Raw genomic sequence first — 26,709 nt, forward strand, 5'->3', positions numbered from 1 at the left:
TCAGGAAGCAACAGTTAGAACTGGACATGGAACAACAGACTGTTTCCAAATAGGAAAAGGAGTATATCAAGGCAGTATATTGTCATCCTGCTTATTTAACTTATATGCAGAGTACGTCGTGAGAAATGCTGGGCTGGAGGGAGCACAAGCTGGAATCAGGATTGCCGGGAGAAATACGAATAACCTCAGATATGCAGATGATACCACCCTTATGGCAGAAAGAGAAGAGAAACTAAAGAGCTTCTTGATGAAAGTTAAAGAGGAGAGTGAAAAAGTTGGCTTAAAGCTCAACAATCAGAAAACTAAGATCATGGCATCCGGTCCCATCACTTCATAGCAAATAGATAGGGAAACAGTGGCTGACTTTATTTTTCTGGGTTCCAAAATCACTTCAGATGATGATTGCAGCCATGAAATTAAAAGACACTTACTCCTTGGAAGGAAAGTTATGACCAACCTAGACAGCATATTAAAGAGCAGAGACATTACTTTGCCAACAAAGGTCTGTCTAGTCAAGGCTATGGTTTTTCCAGTGGTCATGTATGGATGTGAGAGTTGGACTATACAGAAAGCTAAGTGCCGAAGTATTGATGGTTTTGAACTGTGGTATTGGAGAAGACTCTTGAGAGTCCCCTGGTCTGCAAGGAGATCCAACCAGTCCATCCTAAAGGAGATCAGTCCTGGGTGTTCATTGGAAGGACTGATGTTGAAGCTGAAACTTCAATACTCCAGTCACCTGATGCGAAGAGCTGACTCATTTGTAAAGACCATGATGCTGGGAAAGACTGAGGGCAAGAGGAGATGGGAACGAAAGAGGATGAGATGGTTGGATGACATCACTGACTCAATAGACATGGGTTTGGGTGGACTCTGGGAGTTGGTGATGGACAGAGAGAGTTGGCGTGCTGCAGTTCATGGGGTTGCAAAGAGTCAGACACAACTGAGCAACTGAACTGAACTAAATATATTTAGAAAGAATGTATTTAGTACTTATGTTATTAAAAGGCTCTTAAATATATATTAAAACATAGTCTCATCTAAACAATGGAGTCTATCTGGGAAGGGATAGATGGTTGATTTTTTTTCTGGTTCTTTCAGTAGTCATGGATATGGTACTCAAACCCTTAGATGGAAGTCATCACACGTATTATATGCAAATCAGATATATGTAAAGGGTGAGGAAGGGGTATGGAAGAGATAAACAGGGTATTTCCTGCCTATCAGGGGCTGACCTAGGGCCCATAAACAAGAAAGTGCTCAGGACAGTCCATATAGTGAAATAAGAATTCTAAAAAACAAATTTCACCCACTATAAAAGTATTCCGAGGGCCAGCCCTGAAGAGATAATGTCTGTATTGGTTTCCTTCCAATCCCTCCTGTCAAGCAATGAAGGATGGTAGAGCAAGGCCAAAATCCTCTTTTAATTTTGTATCTTCTGTCACAGCAACATATTTTATTTACTAACAGTTGATTTCATTGACTTCAACCCACAGAATTGCTTTGCATATTCACTGGACCTGACAAATACTTTTTACAAGCTTGTTAAGAGATCTGTACCCTTGAGATGTCTAGGAAGAGTTGTCGGCCCAGGTGTATCATCATTTGTACTTGGGTTCTTACTAGAAATGTCATTTGTAATGCGAAGACCAGAGAATAAGGGGTAGAGCTCTCTCTAAGCTGCTAGGAATATGTGATGAGGCTGAGCTCTTATGTCACATTTTATCCTTGTCTCTCTCAGGCACCAACACAGCTTAGTACTTAATAAATGTCTTTTGATAAATAGCTGTTAGTTGTACAACATCTTACAATTTTTAAAGCACTGCCACAGATGTTACACTACTTGTTCTTCCCAACAATTCAGAGGTGGGAAGTGGCTGGGAGGAGTACCATCAGCCCTACTATTTTTTTCAGGGGAGGAAACTGAAGTTCTCTAGGGCGGATGAGCTGTGAATGCAGAAGGCGGGCTTAGAACCCACATTCTGTGATGCCCATGCCCCGGTCTTCATGCTGCAGTCTTGTTCCTAGGATCCTTGATCAAATCCTGTTCTTGTGATATTTTACTCCATGCTCTGAACCTCACATAACGAGACTGCCCAACTCCCAAGGCTGCTGGGATATCAAAGAGATAATTACACAAATGTACCTTCTGAACAATGAAGCTATCCAAATGTATTACTGTTTTCTGTTCAATGCAATGCTCTGCCCTCATGAAATCATTAATCACTGATACCTTGGTGTGGATCATTTATTGAATATTGCAGTCATAATATTCAAGTATTCCCTTGAATATTCAAGGCTTCCCTTGTGGCTCAGCTGGTAAAGAATCTGCCTGAAATGTGAGAGACCTCGGTTCAATCCCTGGGTTGGGAAGATCCCCTGGATAAGGGAATGGCCACCCACTCCAAGTATTCTGGCCTGAAGAGTTCCATGGTCTGTATAGTCCATGGGGCCGCAAAGAGTAGGACATGACCGACCGACTTTCACTTCACTTCCAGTCATAATAACACAGGCTGGGACCTGAGACCTTTGCTGCTGTGCTTGCTCCTGGACAAACATCTCCTCAAGTAACAAGATACAAAGAAACTATAAGGGGCCAAAAATAATTACATGCATGCACTGTTAAGGAAAATTATGGACAAGATACAAAAAGATAAAAAAGCCCAAATGCTATTTCTGATAAGCCTGGAGTAAAAGCAGGGTATATACATGCCCCCCGCCCCCTGCATATGACACCACCAAAGGGGCGGGCAAACCACAGTGGGTTAGTTTATGGGCTCTGGTTTGCCATATTTCAACCCTCTGAAGCATCACCATGCCTAGAATCCGTCAGAAAATGGCATTTTCACAATCTTCGTGCACATTTACAGTGACTTTTCTTTTGCAACTGTAACTCAGGAGTGAAGAGGTATAATTAGTCCTCTGCTGGGCCCATTTGTGGACCCCAGTGGGGATCCTTTTAGTTTGGAATGACAGCAAGCCCTGCTTGTTATCTCAACTCACATGTTTTTTCTTAAACAGGGATAACCTAATAATAGCTTGAAATTTATGGAGGACCATGCCAAAGAGCCTCCTGGGCTTCAGAGGGCAGAGGAGGGGAGAGGGGGGCAGAAAATACCACATAATTTCTTGCTTGTAAATAACTGAACCAAAATAAGCTCTTTTCTCCCTGTGCACAAAACACTTGATTTATAGGTACCGAGTTAAACAAAGGTTATCAAATATGGTCACCAATGAGATCAGCATTTCTGGATGATGTGTCAGAAAATGTGGCTGAACCATATAAAGTGTTGTATAGATTTAAAATCCTTTTCTGGAATAAAGCAGAGTATAAACAATCATACATAGCTTATGTTTCCTTCCTGGGAAGAGGCAGGATGTGAGGTCTGTGTGCTAAGGAGCCTCGATGGTGTTCCAGCTGGCATCGTGCATAAATGCCGAGCACCATGATTTCATAGCCAGAATATGCACTATTCCCAACAGATACTAAAATTCTTCTATAGTCACATGAAAGATCTGCCTTGTAAATTGAGTTAGCATTTCATCTGCCTTTTCTAAAAATACCAATGGGTCTTAAATTCATTTTGCTGCTCATGCAGTACCCATGACATGGCAATTAAATGATGCTTTTTTATAACACACAGTTCTTTAAGTTCAGTAATAACATTTTAATAAAAACATGCCATTCTTTGGGCAGGGAGGTCCTGGCACATGCCTCTGTTCTACAGACCTTGGTCTCTGTTCCTAATGGTTTCCATGGATTTGAATTGATTCTAGGGGCCTACAAGGTGACATACTGGGACCATGGATGAGAATAAGAGCTGAAGTTTGCCTCCTTGGTACTGCGTTATGATCAACTAACTGAAGGACTTTTAAAGTTTTTATTATTAAATGAAGTGCAAAGAAAGGCAATGCCTAAGAATGTTCAAACTATTGTACAACTACACTAATTTCACATGCTAGCAAGGTAATGCTCAGAATCCTTCTAACTAGGCTTCAACAGTACATGAACTAAGAAATTCCAGATGTACAAGCTAGATTTAGAAAAGGCAGAGGAACCAGTTATAAAATTGCCAACATCTGCTGGATCATAGATAAAGCAAAAAGAATTCCAGAAAAACATTTACTTCTGCTTCATTGACTATGGTAAACTTTACCTGTGTGGATCACAACAAACTGTGAAAAATTCTTAAAGCAATGGGGATACTAGACCACTTGAGAGACCTGTATGCAGGTCAAGAAGCAACAGTTAGAACCGGACATGAACAACGGACTAGTTCAAAATTTTGAAAGGAGTATGTCAAGACAGTATATTTTACTCTGCTTATTTAACTTATATGCAGAGTGCATCATGTGAAATGCTGGACTGGATGACTCACAAGCTGGAATCAAGATTGCTGGGAGAAACATCAACAACCTCAGATATGCAGATGATACCACCCTAAGTGGCAGAAAGCAAAGAGGAACCAAAGAGCCTCTTGATAAAAGAGGAGAGTGAAAAAGCTGGCTTAAAACTCAACATTCAAAAAACTAAGATCATAACATCCAGTCCCATCACTCCATGGCAATAAATGGAGAAAAATAGAAACAGTGGCAGAATTTATTTTCTTGGGCTTCAAAATCACTGCATATGATGTCAGCAACCATGAAATTAAAAGACAATTTAATTTTTCATGCTTCTTGGAAGAAAAGCTATGACAAAACTGGTCAATATATTAAAAATCAGAGACCTTTGCCAACAAAGGTCAGCATAGTCAAAACTACGGTTTTTCCAGTAGTCATGCACAGATGTGAGAGTTGGATCATAAAGAAGGCTGAGTGCTTAAGAATTGATCCTTTTGAACTGCAGTGCTGAAGAAGCGTCAGGAGAGTCCCTTGGATTGCAAGGAGATCAAACCAGTCAATCCTAAAGGAAATCAACCCTGAGTATTCACTGAAAGGACTGATGCTGAAGCTCCAACACTTTGGCCACCTGATGTGAAGAGCTGACTCATTAGAAAGGACCCTGATGATGGGAAATATTGAGGGCTGGAAGAGAATAGGGCAACAGAAGATGGGATGTTGGATGGCATCACTGACTCAATGAACATGAGTTTAAGCAAACTCCAGGAGATAGTGAAGGACAGGAAACCTGCCATGCTGCAGCCCATGGGGTTGTAAAGAGCTGGACACAACTTAGTGACTGAACAACAACAATCTCAAGGTTCATGGTGCTAATTCTGAGTACCACTGCGTGAAACTCCAAGAAATCCCTAATATATAGGTCAGGGTTACTGTTGGCAGAAGGGTTATAAGTTGTTTTAAAAGGCACACAAATTCATATATGCACAAAGCAATGAAGACCAAAAACATCTCACATGCATAGACTGTACATGTCTGTAGAGATTGTGTAATGAATAAAACAAAAATCATAAATCCTATAGACTCCATGGTGCATCCCTAATATTATGTATAACAAGTATAACTACTATCATATAGAGAATCCATGACATTTTTATGTTAAAATTGGTCCTTGTTAAATATTGATAAAAGACAAATCTGTGCAATCAGAATGTATATTAGCAGTTATTTGGGGCTGAAGGTAGAAATGGAGATTACCTGTATATGGGCATGAGGGATCTTACTGTGGTAATGAAACATTCTAAAACTGGATCAGGGTAATGGGTGCACAACATAGTAAATTTACAGGAAAAAAAAATCACTGAATTGTATACTTCACATACCAATTTTATGGTATGTGAATAACGCCTCAATAAAGTGGCTTAAAAAATGCAGTCTGGGGCCTAAATTTGAAAGAGAAAAAAAAAGAGTAGCTCTTGAAAACTGTCATTTTCATTATCTTATTTTCAAATGTGCAAAGGGAGAAATGAGAGTCATCACCTGTACATTGTTTATGGTCATTCAGTAGAGACCCCCACTTCTGCTAACCCCCATGGAGCGAATCTGCCTAATATGCTTTCCCTGCACTGGATGCTCGCTCTCTTTGGAATGCAACTTGAGAGAGAAAAAAGAAAGGTTACATTTGTCTGCAATGCACACCCACAACACCAAGTCTTCAGGCAGAAACACACACACACGCGCGCGCGCGTGCACACACACATGCACACACACAAACACGCACACATATACACACATGCACACAACACACATACAGACACACGTGTGCACACACATGCACACACACGCACACACAAACATGCACACATGTGTACACACATGCACACACACACATGCACAAACATGCACACACACACAAACAGGCAGACATACACACACATACACACATGCACACACACGCACACATACACATGCACACACACAAACATGCACACATGCACACACACAAATATGCACACATGCACACACACACAAACATGCACACATGCACACACACATACACACACACAAACACATGCTCACACACATGTGCACACACATGCACAAACATACACACACATGCACACATACAAACATGCACACATGCACGCACACACATGCACACACACACATCCACGTACATACACAGACACACACGTACACACACACACATACACACATACACACACATACACAGACACACACGTACACACGTACACACAGACACACACATGCACACACAAACACACACACATATGCACAGAAACATGCACACACATACACACCCAAACACACACACACATACACACACACACATGCACACGCACATGCACACACACACCCAAACACACACACACATACACACACACACACGCCCCTCAATAGTATGGTATTCCTGCCAGGTGTTCTTATTTGGCTGACCTAGAGTTTATACAAAGGTCCAGTTAAGAGTAGGATGAAATATTTTTAACTCCCTTTCTCTTACACTGTGACTGTTGTGGAACTCAGTGAAGGCAACTCGTGTGAGGTTGGGACCCTGATCCTAAGACTGCCAAGCTGCAGGTGAAGCCTGACACACGCCAAGACCCCCTACTCTCTGGACCACCTCCTGCTAGATGGACATCCTTTTTATCATCCTGGTCTCTCCCTAGCCTGGTGCACAAGGTCAGGTGCCCATGCAGTGCTACCATTTGAGAAAAATAGAAGGACTGTAATGGCCAATGAAAAAACTAAGAGGATTGAATACAAGCTTTTCTTTTGAGAAAAAGGGATAAAGGATGGAAATAAAATTTTGAAATGGGTCTTTCCCAGACTGGCTTTTACAAAACGCTTTTGGGCCTGTTGCATACAGTTTATTTTTATTTAGGATAACAGGCAGTGCTTATGGCATTTATGGAGCAAATCTTGTGAAATCTGGTGTCTGGCCTTCCTCCGTCTTGCTCTGTCCTTGTAAAGTTTTGCTTTCGTAGGCTCCCTTCACTTCTAATGACATCACTCATTCGTGGGAAAGTTCTCTGGAAAGTACAGAGTGTTTTACCCCCAGGCAGCTTCCCACTGGTGTGAGGTTCAGATAAGATTCCATGGAAAGACATTTGAGTGACTAGGGCTGACCAGGGCTGCTCCCCTGGCCGTGTCCCTGGGTATCTTTGCCTCTTGGCCTGACTACAGATCAGAGGGCCCATTGTCAACAGTCCTGACCTTTGCTGGTGGCCAAGAAACTGACTGCATATTAGAGCATTTGAAAACAAAATATACCTGCCCTTTAGGGTCCTCTTGGGAGAACTGTCACCATAGCCATTGGGAAACCTTGGCTCAGAGTAAAGTAATTCTGTTTTCATTCCCATGTAAGCTGATGTGAAATGGTAACCATCCAATTTAATATGTACACACACTGGAGCTGTGGCACTGTCTCTCCTACTTGTGCTGAGTTGAAATGCCAGTGCTTGGAGGGTAAAGCTCACAGAGAGTCAGTGACACTGCAGGAGCAGGAATACATTTGGGGATGTCCACATCATCAGAATTCTTAACAAAGGATAGTAATGAACATACGCTAAGAGTTTTCTTGGCTTTCTATTTTTTTCAACGGCTGAAATATAGCAGAGCTAAAAATACTGTGGGAAGCCTAAACCCATTTACCAGTACACTGAAGTAGAAGGGGAAAGAGATCTAACTTTCTTATCGGGTCAACTCTATGTAATATCCTGCACTATAAAGGTGTTCTCATATAGTCCTCAATTCTAAGGTAGATTTTCATGTCCCCATTTATGCAGCTTAAGAAACTAAGGCTGAGAGAAATTAAGTAATATGCTTCTAGTAAGCAGGGGTAGGTGGGTTTGAACTCAGGACTACCTGAATCTAAAGTTCGTGTTCTTTTATACTCTGTTGGTGCATGTTCACTAAGATGGTACTGAGAGAAGATTTTGCATAACTTTTCTGGGACTGAGACTATTAACCAGTTAATCTGTGAGCCCAGCAATAAGAACACAAAATCTGTTTAAAGTAGAACAAAGAGGAAGAGACTGAAGCAGTCTGATTCCTGCTGTCTCCAAGGTAGCTCAGATGACTGGGGAATTCAGAATGACTGGGTACTATTTCCCCTGAGAAAGAGTTTTCTTTTGGGTGGGGTACTATGCTACTGTGTTGCCTTCTGACCCACTATCTTTGCTTAGGTTGGGACAGAATGAGTATGAGCATGGATAGGTGTTTTGGACAGTAACCTCTAGAAATTCTGCTCCCAGGGCTCCTACTTCTGCTAAACATTGAAAGTTGGTTTCCAAAGTTTCCAGTAGGTCTTTGCAGAACCTGTCTGCTGAGAGAGTGTCCCCAATACGTCCTTCCTGGACTCCACTGACCCCAGTGCCTGGACAACCTTGTATCACAGGCAGCTTGTAGCTAGAGTCAGAATGACCCAACCTCCCTTGTGGTCACTTAAATTAGCATCACGTGGCTGTGCTGATGAAGATTATCTTGGCATGCTATTTTTCACCAGCTGAGTCAGAACTGAACATGCTTAAGAGTTTCCAGTCATCTAGTGTTTTCAAATTTACATGTAGGAAATGCTAAGAACCTATGAATAGAGGACTAGGTCTTTACTACTTTCTGAAGTTTTTTGAAGCATGGACTCTATGAAGTGTTTGATGCCAGAGAATAATGTAGTATCAGATCTCTAGGAGCTTGAATATAATCCACTGTTGCATATTTTAAAAATGGAAAATACCAAAATGAAGGCAAAAGTGTAATATCCCCCAAATTATAAACTATATGGGAAAGAATATCTGCCATGCTTACTTTGCAACTAAATCCCAGGTGGGATGATAAAGTGGTTAAATACCAGATTTAAGTATTATGAGATAATATGGATTCCATAATTTACCATTGATATAAACTTGGCCTAAATGTGGCCAAACTATTTTTCTATAAGCCTTAATTTTCTCATCTAACAATTGAATCATCTAAAACAAAGTGCAGGACCAGCTCTTTTCACAGCTGAATTTTATAAAACATTTATAAAAGAACTAATAACCATCCTTTTCAAACTTTTCTAACAAATTGCAGAGGAAGGAACATTCCTAGGGCCATTCTATGAGGTTACTATCAACCCGATACCAAGAGCAGACAAAGAGATCATACAAAAAAGAAAACTACAGGCCCATATCACTGATGAACATAGATGCAAAAATCCTTAACAAAATACTACAAACAGAATCCAACAATGTTAAAAGGATCATACACCATGATTGAGTGGGATTTATCCCAGGGATGCAAAGATTTTTCAATATATGCAAATCAATCAATGTGATACACCATATTAACAAATTGAAGATTAAAAACCATATGATCATCTCAATAGAGACATGAAAAGCTTTTGACAAAATTCAACACTCGTTTATGATAAAAATCTCTCCAGAAAGTGGACACAGAGGGAACCTACCTTAATATAATAAAAGCCATATAAGATAAACCCATAGCAAGCATCATTCTCAATGGTGAAAATTAAATGCATTTCCTCTAAGATCAGGAACAAGACAAGGATGTCCACTCTTGCTGCTATAATTCAATATAGTTTTGAAAGTCCTAGCCACAGCAATCAGATAAGAAACAAAAGGAATCCAAACTGGAAAAGAAGTAAAACTGTCACTGTTTGCAGATGACATGATACTATACATAAAAAATTATAATGATGCCACAAGAAAACTACTAGAGCTCATCAACAAATCTGATTAAATTGCAAGAAACAAAATAAAGGCACGGAAACATTTTGCATGCCTGAACACTAGCAATGAAAGATCAAAAGAGAAATTAAGGCAACAATCCCATATTCCATGTGTCAAAAAGCATAACATACCTAGGAATAAACCTACCTAAGGAAGTAAAAGAAGTATACTTGGAAAACTAAGCAAGTGATGAAAGAAGACAAAGATGACTCAAACAGATGGAAACATAAACCATGTCACTGGATTGAAAGAATCAATATTGTGAAAATTATTCTATTGCACAAGGCAATCTACAGATTTAATGCAATTCCTATCAAATTACCAATGGTATTTTTCACAGAGTTAGAACAAAATACATATGGAAGACCCCAAAGAGCCAAAGCAATCTTGAGGGAAAAATTGGAGCTGGAGGAATCAGGCTCCCTGACTTCAGACTATACCACAAAGCTACAGTTATCAAAATAGTATGGTACTGGCACAAAAACAGAAATATAAATCAATGAAACAGGATAGAACATCCAGAGATAAACCCATACACCTATGGCCCCCTAATCGGTGACAAAGGAGGCAAGAATATATAACAGAGAAAAGACAATCTTTTCAATGAGTGGTGCTGGGAAAACTTCACAGCCACATGTATTATAAAAGAATGAAATTAGAATGCTTCCTAACTCTGTACACAAAAATAAACTCAAAATGAAGATCTAAATGTAAGGCTAGATACTATAAAACTCTTAGAGGGAAATACAGGCAGAACACTCTCTGACATAAATCATAGCAAATTCTCTTTTGATTCACTGGCTAGTAATGGAAATGAGAAAAATAAACAATGGGACCTACTTAAACTCAAAAGCTTTTACATAGCAAAAGAAACAATAAACAAAAAGACAACCCACAGACTGGGAGAAAATATTTACAAATGATGTGACTGATAAGAGATTAGTCTCCAAAATTTACAAAATAGCTCATGATGCTTAACAGTGTCAAAACAAACAACGCACTCAAAAAGTGGTCAGAAGACTTAAATAGACATTTCTCCAAAGAAGACATGCAGATAGCCAATAGGCACATGAAAAGATGTTCAACATCACTCATTATTAGAGAAATGGAAATCAAAACTACAATGAGATGTCACTCACACCAGCCAGAATGGCTGTCCAAAAATATCCACAAATAAATGCTTGAGAGGGTGTGGAGAGAATGGAGCTTTCCTACACTGTTGGTAGTAATGTAAATTGGTACAGCCACTATGGAGAACAGTATGGAGATTCCTTAACAAATAAAAATAGACCTACAATGTGACCCTGCAGTCCCACTCTTGGGCATATATCTGGGCAAAAACATGATCTGAAAAGATACATGCACCCCAATAATCATTGCAGTGCTGTTTGTAATAGCCAAGGCATATTACAAGGCATAGAATCAACCTAAATGTCCATTGACAGAGGAATGGATAAAGAAGATATGGTACATATATACAATGGAATATTACCCAGTCACTAAAAAGAATGAAATAATGTCATTAACAGCAACATGGATGGACCTTGAGAGTGTCATATTTAGTGAAGTAAGTCAGACAGAGAAGGAGAAATATCATATGGCATCCCTAATACGTGGAATCTAAAAAGAAATGATTTAAATGAACTTACTTTCAAAATAGAAACAGACTTTGAGACTTTGAGAATAAACTTATGGTTGCCCGGGAGGAAAGATGGGAGGAAAGGATAGTCAGGGAGTTTGGTATGAGTGTGTACACACTGCTATATTTAAAATGAATAACCAACAAGGACTTACTGTATAGCACATGGAACTCTGCTCAACTTTATGTGGCAGCCTGGATAGGAGGGGAGTTTGGGGGAGAATGGATACATGTTTATGTACGGCTGAGTCCCTTTGCTATTCACCTGAAACCATCACAACATTGTTTGTTAATTATCTATACCTCAATACAAAATAAAATGTTTTGTTTTTCTTATAAAGCCTTTTTGTTTTCACAGCAAAGGAAGCCATGATCAAAATGAAAAGGCAACCCTCAGGATGGTACAAAATATTTGTAAATGAAGCAAGTGACAAGGAACTAATTTCCAAAATATACAAACAACTCATGCAGCTCAATATAAAAAAAACAAAACTGAATCAAAAAACCAGAATTTGAAAGCATGCATGCACCTCACTGTTCCCTGCAGCACTATTTACAATAGCTAGGACATGGAAGCAACTTAAATGTTTATCAGAGAAATAAAGACGGGGTGATACACATATACAATGGAATCTTACTCAGCCATAAAAAAAAAAAAATAGTGCCATCTGCAGGGATGAGGATGGACTTAGAAATTGTCATTCAGAGTGAAGTCAGTCAGAAAGAGAAATACAAATGTCATTTAGTATTAATTATATGTTGAATCTAGAAAAGGTGTACAGATTAACTTATTTGCAAAGCAGAAATAGAGTCACAGATATAGAGAACAAATTTATGGCTACCAAGGTGAGGATGAATTGGGAGATTAGGGTTGATATACATACACTACTGTGTAAAAAACAGATAATGAGAACCTACTGCATAAAGCACAAGTAACTCTATTCAATGCTCTGTGGTCACCTAAATGGGGAGGAAATTTTAAAAAGAGTCAATATGTCCACTGACAGATGAGTGGATATGGATATGGTACATGTATACAATGGAATATTATTCAGCCACACAGAGGAACAAATTTGAGTCAGCTGTAGGGAGGTGGATGAACTTAAGAGCCTGTTACTCAGAGTGAAGTAAGAAAGAGAAACAATAATATTATATATTAACACATATATATGGAATCTAGAAAAATGGTACTGATGAACCTTGTAGCGCAGCAATAGAGACGAAGACGTAGAGGACAGATTTGTTGACACAGCTGCGGAAGGAGAGGGTGGGGCAAACTGAGAGAGCAGTATTAAAACACATACATTACCATATGCAAAACAGATAACCCACGGGAATTTGCTGTAGGATGCAGGGCGCTCAACCCTGCTTTGTGATAACCTAGGAGGGGGAGGGGGGGGAGGGGGGAAGTTCAGGAGGGAGGGGATATGTGTATATATATATAATTATGACTGATTCACACTGCTGTATGGCAGAAACCAACACAGCATTGTAAAGCAATTTTCCTTCAATTAAAAAATGTAGAAGTCAAAAAAAGAGTGAATATGTATGTGTATAACTGATTCACTTTACTACACAGCAGAAGCTAACGAACACTGTAAAGGAACTATACTCCAATAAAATTTTTTTTTAAAAAGCTCTTATTTCTATACCCCCGTGGTTCATATTCACTAACACTGCAATCAGAGAGCAAAGTGAACAGCTAGTATAGCTAGTTTTATAACATATACATCCTATGGTATTTAAAAGTCTGGAAGTGGTAACTTGAAAATGACAGATGATCTGATATAAAGACTATTTTAAAAAAAGATTCCATGTAGAAAATAGGGCAAAACCTCTAAAATTGTCTATTTCCTTCTCCTTCATGCCTTAAAATCTCTAGGGTAAAATAATTCTTACTTGACAGAACTCAAAGGATAATCATAATACCGGAAGGAAACAGAAGTCAGACAATGCCAGTGGCTCAGGAATAGCCTAGAATGCCCAGTTTTTAAACTGTTCTGGTCCCAAAAGTAAACAGTCAATAAAGAGAAGATGAAGTGAGCAGTAGGCAAGCTTTGGGCACAAGCCCGATCAATATATATGAAGAAAGACCAAGACAGGACTCAGGTCAAACTATTTGCAACCCATCAACATCTCAGAGTTTTCTCTGTAATTAAAGAAGAATACTTACTTCTATTTGGTTTGATTCAAAGGGAGCTAGAGATGAAAGAAAAAAGTTCATATTTGGAATCTGGTGTATAAGCTCATCTTAATATACGCAAGTCTTATTCAAGTAAAATGACTGTGTGCTAAAAGATTGCCAATTAAAGATGGTTCCGAGTACAAAAAAGGCTAGGTTCCAAATGTTCCTTCTTACCCATTAACCTCTTGTATTTCAAACCTGTATTTCCAGAGAAGCAATGTGATATAACATGGTTATGAACATGTGCCAATCCACTGCAAACTGCCTGTTTAGGCACTTTATATACCTAAAGTTTCTAACAGTTCTGGTCTGAGTTCTGGGTCTTGGGAGCAGAGATTATAGGAGAGAAAAGAATGAAGAGATAGTATCTTGCTCCTCACAGTTCCCACCATAGTCACAACTATGAATGAGAAAACATTGTTTCCATTCTGATACGCTTAGTGCTTTGAAATTTACCTTAGCCCCTTCTTATTACAACAACCTACTCAGATATATCCTATTCTTCAAAAATAAGCTACACTATAGAAACAGCTATTCAGCTCCCTTGACTCTAATTCTTAGCTGTCTCTACAAGGTGTTATGAAGAAAGCAATCTGACAGACCAATTCATACTCACGTGTAAATGATAGTTCATTAATTTATATATACAGCACACATACACAAACATATACACACACCTAATTGCATTATTTATATGCTAACTAGGAACCATTCTAGGAGCCAGGGATGTTAATAGAAAAAAAAAAAAGCAAGGTTTCTGCTCCTATGAAACATTTCAGTGGGGAAAGTAGGCCAAAGATAATATTCAAAAGCAGACTAAAAAAATCCAGAAAGTTATAAACACTCAATATCAAAGAGGGTGATATAACACAGGAAAACTGGGTGACTACTTCATATGGTATGGTCAGGGAAGGTCTCTTTGAAGAGGTGACATTTAGGATGAGATATAACTGAAGACAGCCAGTCTTGTGCAAATGAAGGGGAAGAGCATTTTAGACAGCTAGTGAAACCATGAGAAAGGAATGTACTTGGCGCATGAAAGACAGTAAAAAGACCATGTTCAGTCATGTGCAACTCTTTGCAACCCCATGGACTGTAGCCTACGAGGCTCCTCTGTCCATGGGATTTTCCAGGCAAGAGTACTGGAGTGGGTTGCCATTTCCTTCTCCAGGGTATCTTCCCCACCCAGGGAACTAACCTGGGTCTCCTGTATTGCAGGTGGATTCTTTACCAACTGAGCCACCAGAGAAGGCTGAAAAACAGTGGGCAAGGAGGTAAACAGGAGAGACAGGCAGGGACCAAATCATATGGTCTTTGTAAGCCAGAGTGATGCTTTTGAAGTTTATCCTAAGTGAAAGAGAAAGACTGAGATTTTAAGGAGAAATGTGATCTGATTTACATCTTAAAGTCATCTCTAGGAGAAGCATGGAGACAGGAGGCTACTCTGGGGGTTAGAGTGAGGAAAAACAGTTGCCTAGACTAGCATGACTATGGGAGAGACAGTTAAGTGGGTCTGATCAATATAGATGGTAGAGGAAAGATCTACAGGAGTTATGAATCAATTCACTGGGGATGAGGACAAAGGAGTCAGGAACACCTGGGCAGATGATACTATTTTCCAGGGAAAGGCAAGATCTAGAAAGAACAGGTTTGGGTGAAAGATAAAGCACCTGGGCAGTAGAAAGCAACAGTTCTATTTGGTATATGGTGCTTTTCAGATGTGAATTTCACATCCAGTATGGATATAGGAAAGCAGTTGGTATTCGAATCGAAAACTCAGGGATAAGTTGAAGTTGGGGATGTACACTTGGTACTCACTGGTGTGTCAATGGTAATTAAGACTTGGAGACTGGGACAATGGCCCAGGGAGTGACCAGGGACCAAGAAGAGGGCTGGAGACCAGTCTCTGGTTCACGCCAACATGAGGAGGTGGGAACACACTGTTTTGGAAGCCCCCTTCTTCTCAGAAAGGCAGCTCTGTGGAAGGGTGAGTCGGGAGAAAAGACTCTTCCTCTATGTATGGGTCTTTAAGTTTATAAAGGCACACCTGAGGGCTGTCAGGAGTCCGTCTCTGCTGGTAGGTTAATAATAAAATCTCACTACCAGTTGGCATGGAGAAGCTCTGTCTCATCTGCAAAGTCATAAGCTCTTTTTTCCAAGATTTTGAATATGGTAAGAACATACCATTAATGAGATACATAGATATTTAATTCCACCCTGAGTCAGGAGGACTAGTAGCAAAGCTTTTCAATGCCCAAATGCCATCACAATCTAAGAATCTCAGTCTCACATCAGAGGAGGCAGCAGTTTATCAAACACTAGCCAGGAGCCTTTCTACCTTAGGAAAACTGGTAAGATGTCAGCCTAGAGAAAGAGCTGGGCTCTAGGACCAACGAAGGGTAGGCTGTAAGTGAAAAGAATCAGTTTTCTTTATTCTTCTGACCATAGCAACTGGGCTTTGTCATTTGGGAAGAATAGCATTTTTTTCCCTCTAAGAAGTCAAGAGATATAATGAAGCACTGCTCCGAATCATCAGGATTGAAGGAGGAAGTCAGAAATATTGAACAAGATGTTGAATGAACAATTTGCAGTTTTCTGAGGTGGGGGAGGGGGAGGGAATGTCTGTTTATGTAGATATGATCATTTAAGATTACCTGTGAATATATTGTTTGGGGAGTACACTGCACAGTTAATATTACAGCAAGTTATATGAATTCTCCCATGAACAGAGCAAAGAAATCTGCTTCCCAATGGGAAGAATTTATGGTAATGCAGGGGAAACCATTTTGACAACTAATGACTCTGCTGTATAATCCCACAGGCTTTTCCACCTCTTGACACCCCTACTTGTGTTCTGCACTGGTTTTTAAGTGGCAGTAACAAATAACTTCAAGCACTAGGGTTTACTATAATCCACATTCCATGTCACACAAGAAATTTTAATCATACAGCTTCGATAATGTTCAAAAGGGTTCATTCAAATACGAGATACAGAGCCACGCTGGGAGACTGATATGTAGCAAAAGGAGCCAGCTTAGAGATATTGATATGAATGAAGAAAAAAAGAAAAACGCCCCAAAACATTTTCAGACCCAAGGATTTCATGTAGGAAAAGCATTTTTTTTCAATCCCTTTTAAAGTAAGACATGCATTTGGTAGGCCCTATTGCTGACTTATCAGGAATTCAGGCTAATTTTGAATAACTGTCATGAGATCTAATTTTGCCTTCATTACCATAATTTGCACATATCCTCCTCAAGGGTTAAACCCACGATCAAGAGTGTGCACTGACTTGGGCACCATTTATAGTGACTTAAGCCTTAAGGAAAGAAGATCCCCTGACATCTTCCTATAGTAACCTGAGACAGAGCTAGGGCTGACCATAATGCTTAGTCCCTGCGGTTGTGTACATGTTCTCTAAACAAAGCAACTGAAGAATATTTTTAGTTTTTCCTCTTGCTTGCTACATTTCTGGTCATTTTTAGAAAAAATTAAAGACCAAATACAGATCTGTTGGAATACAGCTGGTTTTAAGGGGGAATCTACTCTCTTCTGAGGATCAGCAATCAACAGGAAGAATTTGCACAGCCCTGCTCACTAAGGTGGGAGGAGGAGCACATTTGTAATCGCTTGGCTCCTTCATGAACTCAATTGGACCCCCAAACCATGCTGAGCCCAGCATGATCAAGACTTTCAAACAGTCAATCAGCTGTGCAACACCAAGTGCTGTGGCTGAACAGTGTAAATCTGGACACTCCATCCGTCCCTTGTTTCTCAAGGCTGAAGGGTCTGGATTCATACTTATCAGATCATCTTTAGCCATTCAACACCATAGTCACAAAAGCTGCTTTTTTATGGAATTTCTTCTATGTCCCAGATGCTTTACTAGCTGTACAATTTATAGCCATTTTCCCAATCTTTACCCTCATTCTGCAAGTTAAGTATGGTTGTCCCTAGTTCATAAATGAAGAAACCGAGGCTCAGAGAAGTAATCTATCCATAGTCACAGAGATAATAAATACCTGAGAGGAACAACTAATGATCTCGATCAAGAAATCATGGTTCAACTGTGCTTGTTTTCAGTCTCAAAAACCAAAAGTCAGGTTGCCAACTGTGTCAAGTGTTAGTAGGAGTCACAGCATTTTTATCAAGGCTCTGGCAAGTGTGGAAGGTGGGAAGGGAAGAGCTATATCTCCCCGCAAGTCCTGCCTTTTCCCAAGTCCACTGCAACTCTTGTCACTGACTTTCTGTCGATAGAGACACAAGTCTTGTTACTCTCAGCTGAGGCTGTAACTCTGTCAAGATGTCAACCAGTGCTGGAGAGTGGGTCCAGAACCTGAGTTATAATAAACTCTGATGTGTTGATATACACCTGTGAATCACCTGGGAGGTTAACACACATTTTGGGCCCTTCTTTAGACCTTCCGATTCCATGGCTCTCAGGCACTTGCATTTTTTAAATAAGCTCTGGGGTAATTCTGATGCCCAACAAAGCTTGAAAATTACTGCTCTCAAAGTAATGTTGAGGAGAAGGCTATCTTACTCAGAAGAGTGAGTATACATTATGAGCTATAGCTATAGGTTGGAAGAAAAGTTCAGCTTATAGGAATGCATGAAGGGATGTCCACTTGGTCGGCTCACTTTGGTCAGGATGACTTCTTCCTTGTTCTGGTTAATGTGAATTTTTTATTTACTCCCATTAATATTTGGGTCAAGAGAACATCGTATCAGGTCTTAAATGTTTATCTTCACAGCTCAGTCAGTAAAGAATTTGCCTGCAATGTGGGAGACCTGGGTTTGGTTCCTGGGTTGGGAAGATCCCCTGGAGAAGGAAATGGCAACCCACTCCAGTGTTCTTGCCTGGAGAATCCCATGGACAAAGAGGCCTAGCAGCCTACAGTTCATGTGTTCAGAAGAGTCAGACGTGATTTAGTGACTAAACCACCCAACAAATACAGTGAGTGCTTCATCCAAACTTGACTAAATACATAGAAGACAGAAATTTTGTTCTTAAAGATGATTCTGCAGCTGTGTTTTTAAAAGTCCTAATTGTAATAGGAAGCTGACCTATCAATCTAGCCATCAAATCAGTCTGCTCTCTCTGGACAGGCAGGCAGGCCCTCTGGGAATGGTACACTGTCAGCATGATGACACTGACCAGCTTTCTAACCTTGAGAAATGCCATGACAATGTGCTGGCAGTGACATCATGCATAGCTTTGGGCTTTTGTCTTTCATCGGCTGGGTTTGTTAGCACAGCCCTTGAAACCATAGGAACAAAAAGGTCAAGAAGGTGAAAGGGTTTCCATTTCTGAGGCAGTCACATAGGCATGTATTCCCTACCTGGCACTGAGGTTCCAAGCGCGACAAACACCACCGCAGTCACGGAATCCTTCAGGCCGATGGTGCAGCCGAAGTGGGAAGCGAGGTCTCCAATGAAAGCCGTCAGTATGCCAATCATGAGGATGGAGACGATGAAACATGCCCAGCCGTTCCAGTACTCTGTCGGGGGGACAAAGGCGAAGAGGACCTTCCAGAACACAGTCAGAAAGTGCATCACGTAGTCAAAACAGGAGGGCAGCTTCTCCTCCCCACATTCGTCGTCATCGTCATCTTCCCCTAGAGAGAAAGGGATGGAGGATATTCCATCAAAACCTGTGCTCTCAACTCCCCTTCTCTCCCACTCTCTCCTTCCCAGGCTTTTTAGCCCTTGCCTGAGAGGCGGGTGAAGCTCTGGGTTTTCCAATAGCCAATCATAATCAACAATCAACCAAATAATTATTAAGGTACGGACATACTTTAGGGAACAACAGCAAAAACTTAAGCCCCAACCAGTTCCAGTGATGTGCAAACAATACATACTTTCTACTTTCATGTCACCTCCAGTGAGAGTTGTCATTTCATAGAAATGAACAGGATTTTTCCCCAAAACCAGGAAAGTCATGTCCAGGCTTGGAAAGAAGTCTCTTCTAATGAAAGATAACTGACGATTCTTCTACCAGGAATCTTTCTTTCCAGCTTGGAGTCTGGCTTTGGGGATTCATGGCTACATGATCTCATATAGGACCATGTTCTAACAGAGCCCTCTGAGCCCTGCATATTTCTCCAGCTTTATCTCCTGCAGCTACTTCAAACTCAAACTTCATCCCAGCCAAATGGAATTATCCACATTAAAAAAAAAAAAAACTGTATGTAATGTACCTTCTCCTAGTTTTATACTTTAGAACCAAATGTGCTTGGCATGAGAGAAGGAAATGGCAACCCACTCCAGTATTCTTGCCTAGAGAATCCTGTGGACAGAGGAGCCTGGTGGGCTGCTGTCCATAGGGTTGCACAGAGTCGGACATGACTGAAGCTTCTTTAAATGCATGCATGCATTGGAGAAGGAAATGGCTACCCACTCCAGTATTCTTGCCTGGAGAATCCCAGGGACAGAGGAGCGTGGTGGGCTGTCATCTGTGGGGTTGCAGAGCCAGACACGACTGAAGCGACAGCAGAAGCAGCAGCAGCAGCAGTGCTTGGCAAATCCTAACCCCCCCTTTATTCTTTTTTTTTTTTTTTTCATTTATTTTTATTAGTTGGAGGCTAATTACTTTACATCATTACAGTAGTTTTTGTTATACATTGAAATGAATTAGCCATGGATTTACATGTATTCCCCATCCCGGTCCCCCCTTCCACCTCCCTCTCTACCCGCTCCCTCTGGGTCTTCCCAGTCGGCCATTAAAAAGAATTCATTTGAATCAGTTCTAATGAGATGGATGAAACTGGAGCCCCTTTATTTTTTAAAACATCACTGCCTCTGTGAAACTCTCCCTAACCCCCGCCCCCTCTCCCTCCAGCCATGCTGGGAACTTCTCAAAGCTTCCATAGCCCCCCAACACTGGTAACACTGGATCACTGGTTCTCAAAGTGTGGTCCCAGAACAGTGGCAGCAGCATCAAGAATTTTTTTTAGAAATGCAAATTCCTGGCCCCCTGAATCAAAAACTAGGGGGGAGGGGGTGAAGGGAGAGGTATCTGAACAAGTCATCCAGGTGATTCCCACACATGCTCAGTTTGAGAACCAGTCTCTAGATTGTACCCGTTTGCTCCTCCATTGTGTCTGTGAACTTGTCAAGGGCAGGAATGCGTTCTTTTGTGTCTTTAGTGTTTGATCTCATCTCCAGCATATGCAATAAGCTGGCTAAGTTAAATGAATGTGTGTTTGGATTCCTACTGACTCAATTTAAGTACTTAATTATATAATGGATACACCCATACGAATTTTGCCAATTATGTCACATGATACTATCAATGCATTATAATCAAATATCAAATAATACTTCCAAGAAATTCAGGGTTACTCTTTAAAGAAGTCAGGAAATCAATAATAGTGCTTTAAGACAGAGACTTCATTTACAATGTGATATTGTGAAATAGCGGTAGCATCACCAACTCAATGGACATGAGTTTGAGCAAACTCCAGGAGATAGCGGAGGACAGGAGAGCCTACTGTGCTTCAGTCCATGGGGTCATAAGGAGTCAGACATGGCTTAGCAAATGAACATCAACAACATAGGGATATAATCCCCATTCGCATATTTTCAACTGTTCTTGACTGTCAACTCTTCCTGAAGTAGGGGCTATATTTCTGTGTTTTGTGGCCACTTTGGAAAGAACTCCTTGAGACTTTATTTCACCACCCCACCTCCCAAAATCTTGTCATCAGGGATCCACTGTCCTTCCAACTAATGCAGCTGGCAGCAGGTGGGGTGGCCACACTTCCCAGCTGACTGCAAGATCTGAGACTGCCAGCATGGGGCCAAAGTGTGTGCCCTTCACGAGACTCTCTGTGGAGAGGCCATCTGAGGCAGCTCAAAGCAGAGGAGCTTTGAAAGAAAAGTGGCTCTCACAAAACACGAGGCGTGTCTGGATTTGTCATCTGTCATCTTACAGGATGGGAAAAGAGGCATTGGGTCACTCTTCAGTAAGCACAAGGTCAGAAATGATTATGCAGACACAGACACACTTTGGGCATCCACAGAGAAAGTAGCCCTGTCTGAGGCTTTGGAAGGTCTGGAGTAAGCTCTCAGGAAGAAGCCCCCAGAACACGGATGGAATCAACTTTGGAGACTAACTAGGGCTTGACTCGGCAACAGATGGAAAAAAGTGAGACTCACTAGAGGGAGAAAGTGTGGATGACCATGTTAAAGTAAGTGACCAAGGAGGCCATTTGGCCATTACACTAGGGTGACTCTAATGCCTTAGTTAGGAATCGGTGTAAGCAAGCCAAAACCTCAGCCAGAGGCAATTCCTACACCTACACTAGTGGAGAAAATGAAATTGAGGAGTCACCAATTGCAAATAGCCAGCTTTCACAAGTAAGGCAACTGCTTAAGCTAGAGCCAATCGGACAATCTTCTTGCTTCTTGTGAATCCATGTTTGGTCAAATAAAGTCTTAAAAGCTTTTAATGTGCCTCAGTTTATCTTTTAACAACCATCTGAACAGTGCTTATGCTGTATGGTTATTATTGCATTTTTAATATCTCCCTTGCCTGAAAGCCAAAGATGTTTTTAAGTAAAAGCACATGTTATGGGCTGAACTGTGTCTCCTCCAGGCTCAGCCCGGCTCCCAGTACCCAAGAATATGACTGTATTTGGACAGAGGGGCTTAAAGAGATGGGCTGCTAGGGTGACCCCTAAACCAGTCTGATTGGTGTCCTTGTAAGGGGGGACTGGGATACACAGGGAGACAGCAAGGGCACATGCTCATGGAGGAACAACCATGTGAGGACACAGCAAGAAGGAAGCCCTTCCTTCTCCCAAGTCAAGGAAAGAAGCTTCGGGAGAAGCTGAACCTATCAAAACCATGACCTTGGACCTTCATCCTCCAGAACTGAGAAAACACATTTCTATTGTGTAAGCTACAGTCTAGGGTGTATTGTTATGGCAGTCCTAGCAAACTATACAGCCCCTTTGGAAGCATCCTGTATCATCGCACTGACAGGTAGGAACAGCCACTTAGTGTTTTGATTACCTACTCCTTTCTTGTTTCCTTATCATTTCTTCTTTTTTTCCTACTGTTACCGAACCAGGTTCATTTTGCCCTAAGAACAGCAAGCCAAGCCACTGAGAGGCTGAGGTTTGCAGTAAAGGGAAGGTTTATTCCCAAGGCAGCCAAGTGAGGAGACAGGAGGACAAATCTCAAATCTGCCTTTTGAATGCAGAGGGATTGGATATTTACGGGATGACGAATAAAGAAGAAGGTAGTCTGGAACTTGGGGAGCACGGGAAAAGGTGATTGGACAAAGATGCAGTAATCTTGATTCTGCACAGGCATAATGCTCAAAAGGCCACTGAGTGGGCACTCATGCATGCCCAATTGGAGGGTGAGGGGTCCCATCCAGTCTTAATCAGCTCAGTTCCAACTAGACACAGCCTAAAACATCTTAGGCAAGCATCTATTGTTTAAGCTATTTGAAGGACTTGCAAATCGTAAAGTAACCTTGATTAGTGAAGGCAAGTGAAGTGGGTTTGACTTTTAGTTCCACTTCATTTCACCTTTCTTCTCATTTCCCTCTTACCCTCCACTTGAGTTTCAGGTGAAACTCACTGCGAGAGTTGCAGTTGTCAGGTCTTATTTGGCGGGGGGTGGGGGAGGCACGAAAAAGAGGACCATGTTAATTCTTTCTGTACCTCCTCTTCTCCCTATTTCTCAATCTAAAGTTCCAGGGCGGGGGTGGGGTGGGGGGGTGCTGCATGTACCCTAGGAAAGCTCAGAAAAAGCACCAGACCTTTTAATTATATTTTCGTATCTGATTCTTCAAAATTTCTATATTTGTAAAGATTTTGAGTTTATAGGGGATATGATTCCCAGGTGGTGTGAATGGTCAAGAACCCACCTGCCAATGCAGAAGACATAAGAGATACAAGTTCGATTCCTGGGTCGGGAAGACCCCTTGGTGAAGGGCATGGCAATCCATCCCAGTATTCTTGCCTGGAGAGTTCCACGGAGAGAGGAACTTGGCAGGCCACAGTCCATAGTGTTGCAAAGAGTCGGGCATGAAGGAAGCGACTTATTATGCTCACATCATGCATGCATGATTAAAACAGTTTAGAAAACACTAGATTTTAATCAATCATTCATAGAAACACAGATCATTCTGCCTCTAACTATGAAGTTAATTTCGGGTGTCTAAGTCTCATATTATGAAGATGAAAAGAAAACAAATAATGAAGCTTCTCATAAGAAATGACACTTATAAATCAAGAGTGGATATTATATTTGTCTTCAAGATGGAAATAATAACACCATTCCCAGGAGGGATGTGCAAGGGAATAATTAGATCATCTCTGCAAAATGTTTGAGGATATTTCAAGGTAATGATTATCATCGTCGGGATCATTATTTCCCTCCATTTAGTATTGTTATGGTGTTTCCCCATCATTATCTAATTGCTTAGTCAAGGTGCTGGATCCTAAGGTGACACTCTAGGCTTTTAAAAACAAAATCTGATATTGCCCTCTGAAATTAACTTTATGACCTGTAAGTTTGCAATGCAAAATGTGTGTGTGTGTGTGTGTGTATGTGTGTGTGTGTGTGTGTGATAGAGAGAGAGAGAGAATTTCCCTCTGTAGGCTTCTAGCATTATAAGAAATCTTAAACATTCTAATGCTTAAGTCTGGACTGGGAGGCCCATCTGTTTTATTGCATTTGAAAGTAGAAGTGGCTTCCCATCCTTTTTCCTGGGATCTCACTGCTCTTTATAAATTTCAATCTCCAACTCAGATGTCATTTAAATATTAAAAATGACCCCTGATTACCATATATGATGCACAATTACCCTGTCTTGGAGAAGGACAAAGAAATACTGTGTTCATTCATCAGCATCTGTATTATACTTAAAAGTGTGCACCTTGCAAAGAGCAGTGGAGCATTAAAAAAAAAAAAAAGCACCTGGAACATCTCTTATGTGATGGCAAAGATGATAGTAATTTGCTGTTTCTGTATGTTTGCCAGCTCAGCATTACCGGACGCTAGGTAATTTTTTCAAGTTTCTCCTCTGCATTAGCAAAGGAATAGGAAGGTTGGTTGGTTTCCTTTTATAGAATTCCAAGCAAAGGGTCCTCTTATCTCAGAATCCTTCTTTTCAGCTTTATGGACTTCACTAATGGGAAGATAACAAACAAGCTCTATTTCATTAATCCTTCTCATGGCCTTTTAAGTGGTTTCCTTGATACATGTTGGATTTCCTAAATATAACTACAAAAGTAGCCAAATCATTAAAACTACACAGAATGGAGAGAGCTGACTTCAACTATTGATATAATAGTACTTTCCCTGGCCCTGCTCTGCAGCATGAGAACTAAGACATCATCAGCTCAATTAATGGATCATGAAAGGCAACCCCTGGACTTTATACAACTGCACATTTTATAGCATCTAATGTAAACCAGGCAGAGACTTCCCTGGCAGTCCAGTGGCTAAGACTCTGCCCTCCCAGTGCATGGGACCTGGCTTCAATCCCTGGTCAGGGAACTAGATCCCATATATTGCAACTTAAAGATCCTGCATGCCACAGCTAAAAACCCCTCATGCCGCAACTTAGACCCAGCACAGCCAAATAAATACACAAATATTTAATAACAGAGTAAGCCAGGTGTTAATTTGCATCCTTCTATAAGGCACTCAAGGTTTGGCCTCAGGGAGAACTTGCAGAACCAGAAATATAGGCTGCTAGGTGCAGTGGACATTTGGTTCAGAAGATTCAGAAGACTTAAACCAACTTCTGGTTCTGATAGCTTGGTTTGGGGCAAGACGCTTGGCCATCCTAAGCCCCAATTCCTCTTCAGTCAGAAAAGTTTCTAAACTCCCACATCCCAGGGCTGTTGTGAGGACCGAGAGGAAATGCCCAAGTCCTTTGTAAAACTGCAAAGCCCTTTACAGACTGGTGTGCCATCTTCCACCACTGTTCCTTGTCAGAAGAAAGGCAGTAAATCAATAGGATCTGAGGATACTAATTGCACAGAATCTATATTCTGTTTGAATGAGCTGTTATCACTGCAGCTTCCCTGAGCGGCATTAAGAAAAAAAGGCCAAACAGAGGGTGAGAACATAATGGGATGTCTACTGAATGTCACACACTGAGCTAAATTTTTTCGCAAACATGATCTCATTTAATCCCTACAATAACCCTGCGAGGTAGGCATCATTAATCCCATCGTACAGATGAAGAGGCTGAAGTTTAGAGACTTTAAGTGACTTTTCTAAAATAATGACACAGTAAGTGGCTGAGTTGGGATTTGATCTCACAGCTCATGAACATTTTACTTCCCATGATGTCTTGCTGAAGCAACTCGAGGAATACAGCATCGATCACTGCACACTGATTCAAAGTCTAAATCTGAGAATTATTCTAATGCCCTGTGCTGTAGAATGTAATGCTGCCTTTTTGTAGGAATGCAAAAATGATGTTGCATCATCAGTAATGTTTGTATTCTCATTTACTTTCTAGATATGATATACTCTTGGCAGAGTCAGCCATATATTCTTTCTTGAACTCCTGGGGACTAACTAAACCTAGGAGACAAGACAATCAAGTAAGGGAGAACATCATGGTTATGGCTGATTTTGAATATCTAGAGTACAGCAAGTTATTTTCATTTCTAGTTGTCAAAGGCCAACTATCTGTATCAAACATCCTGGTTTCCATCCAGCTCTTCATCTGGAATTTGGGAAACTGGCCTAAATTATCACAAGTTTGTAATGGAAAGCAGTTTAGAGAACCTCTACTGTTGTTAACCTGAGAAAATGTT

General features: G+C 40.8%; 1 protein-coding gene across 15 annotated transcripts in view; it reads right to left on the reverse strand.

Annotated features, from left to right (window-relative positions):
• The window catches only part of SLC8A1 (solute carrier family 8 member A1), a 455,708-nt gene that overhangs the window by 41,765 nt on the left and 387,234 nt on the right, over positions 1-26,709 (reverse strand). For all 15 annotated transcript variants that reach the window (XM_070477313.1, XM_070477302.1, XM_070477360.1 and 12 more), the window contains one exon: positions 19,255-19,530. In XM_070477313.1, the coding sequence (XP_070333414.1) occupies positions 19,255-19,530 (276 nt within the window). The remainder of the gene's footprint in view (positions 1-19,254; positions 19,531-26,709) is intronic.

Source organism: Odocoileus virginianus, chromosome 2 (assembly GCF_023699985.2).
Source record: "Odocoileus virginianus isolate 20LAN1187 ecotype Illinois chromosome 2, Ovbor_1.2, whole genome shotgun sequence".
Taxonomy (NCBI): domain Eukaryota; kingdom Metazoa; phylum Chordata; class Mammalia; order Artiodactyla; family Cervidae; genus Odocoileus; species Odocoileus virginianus.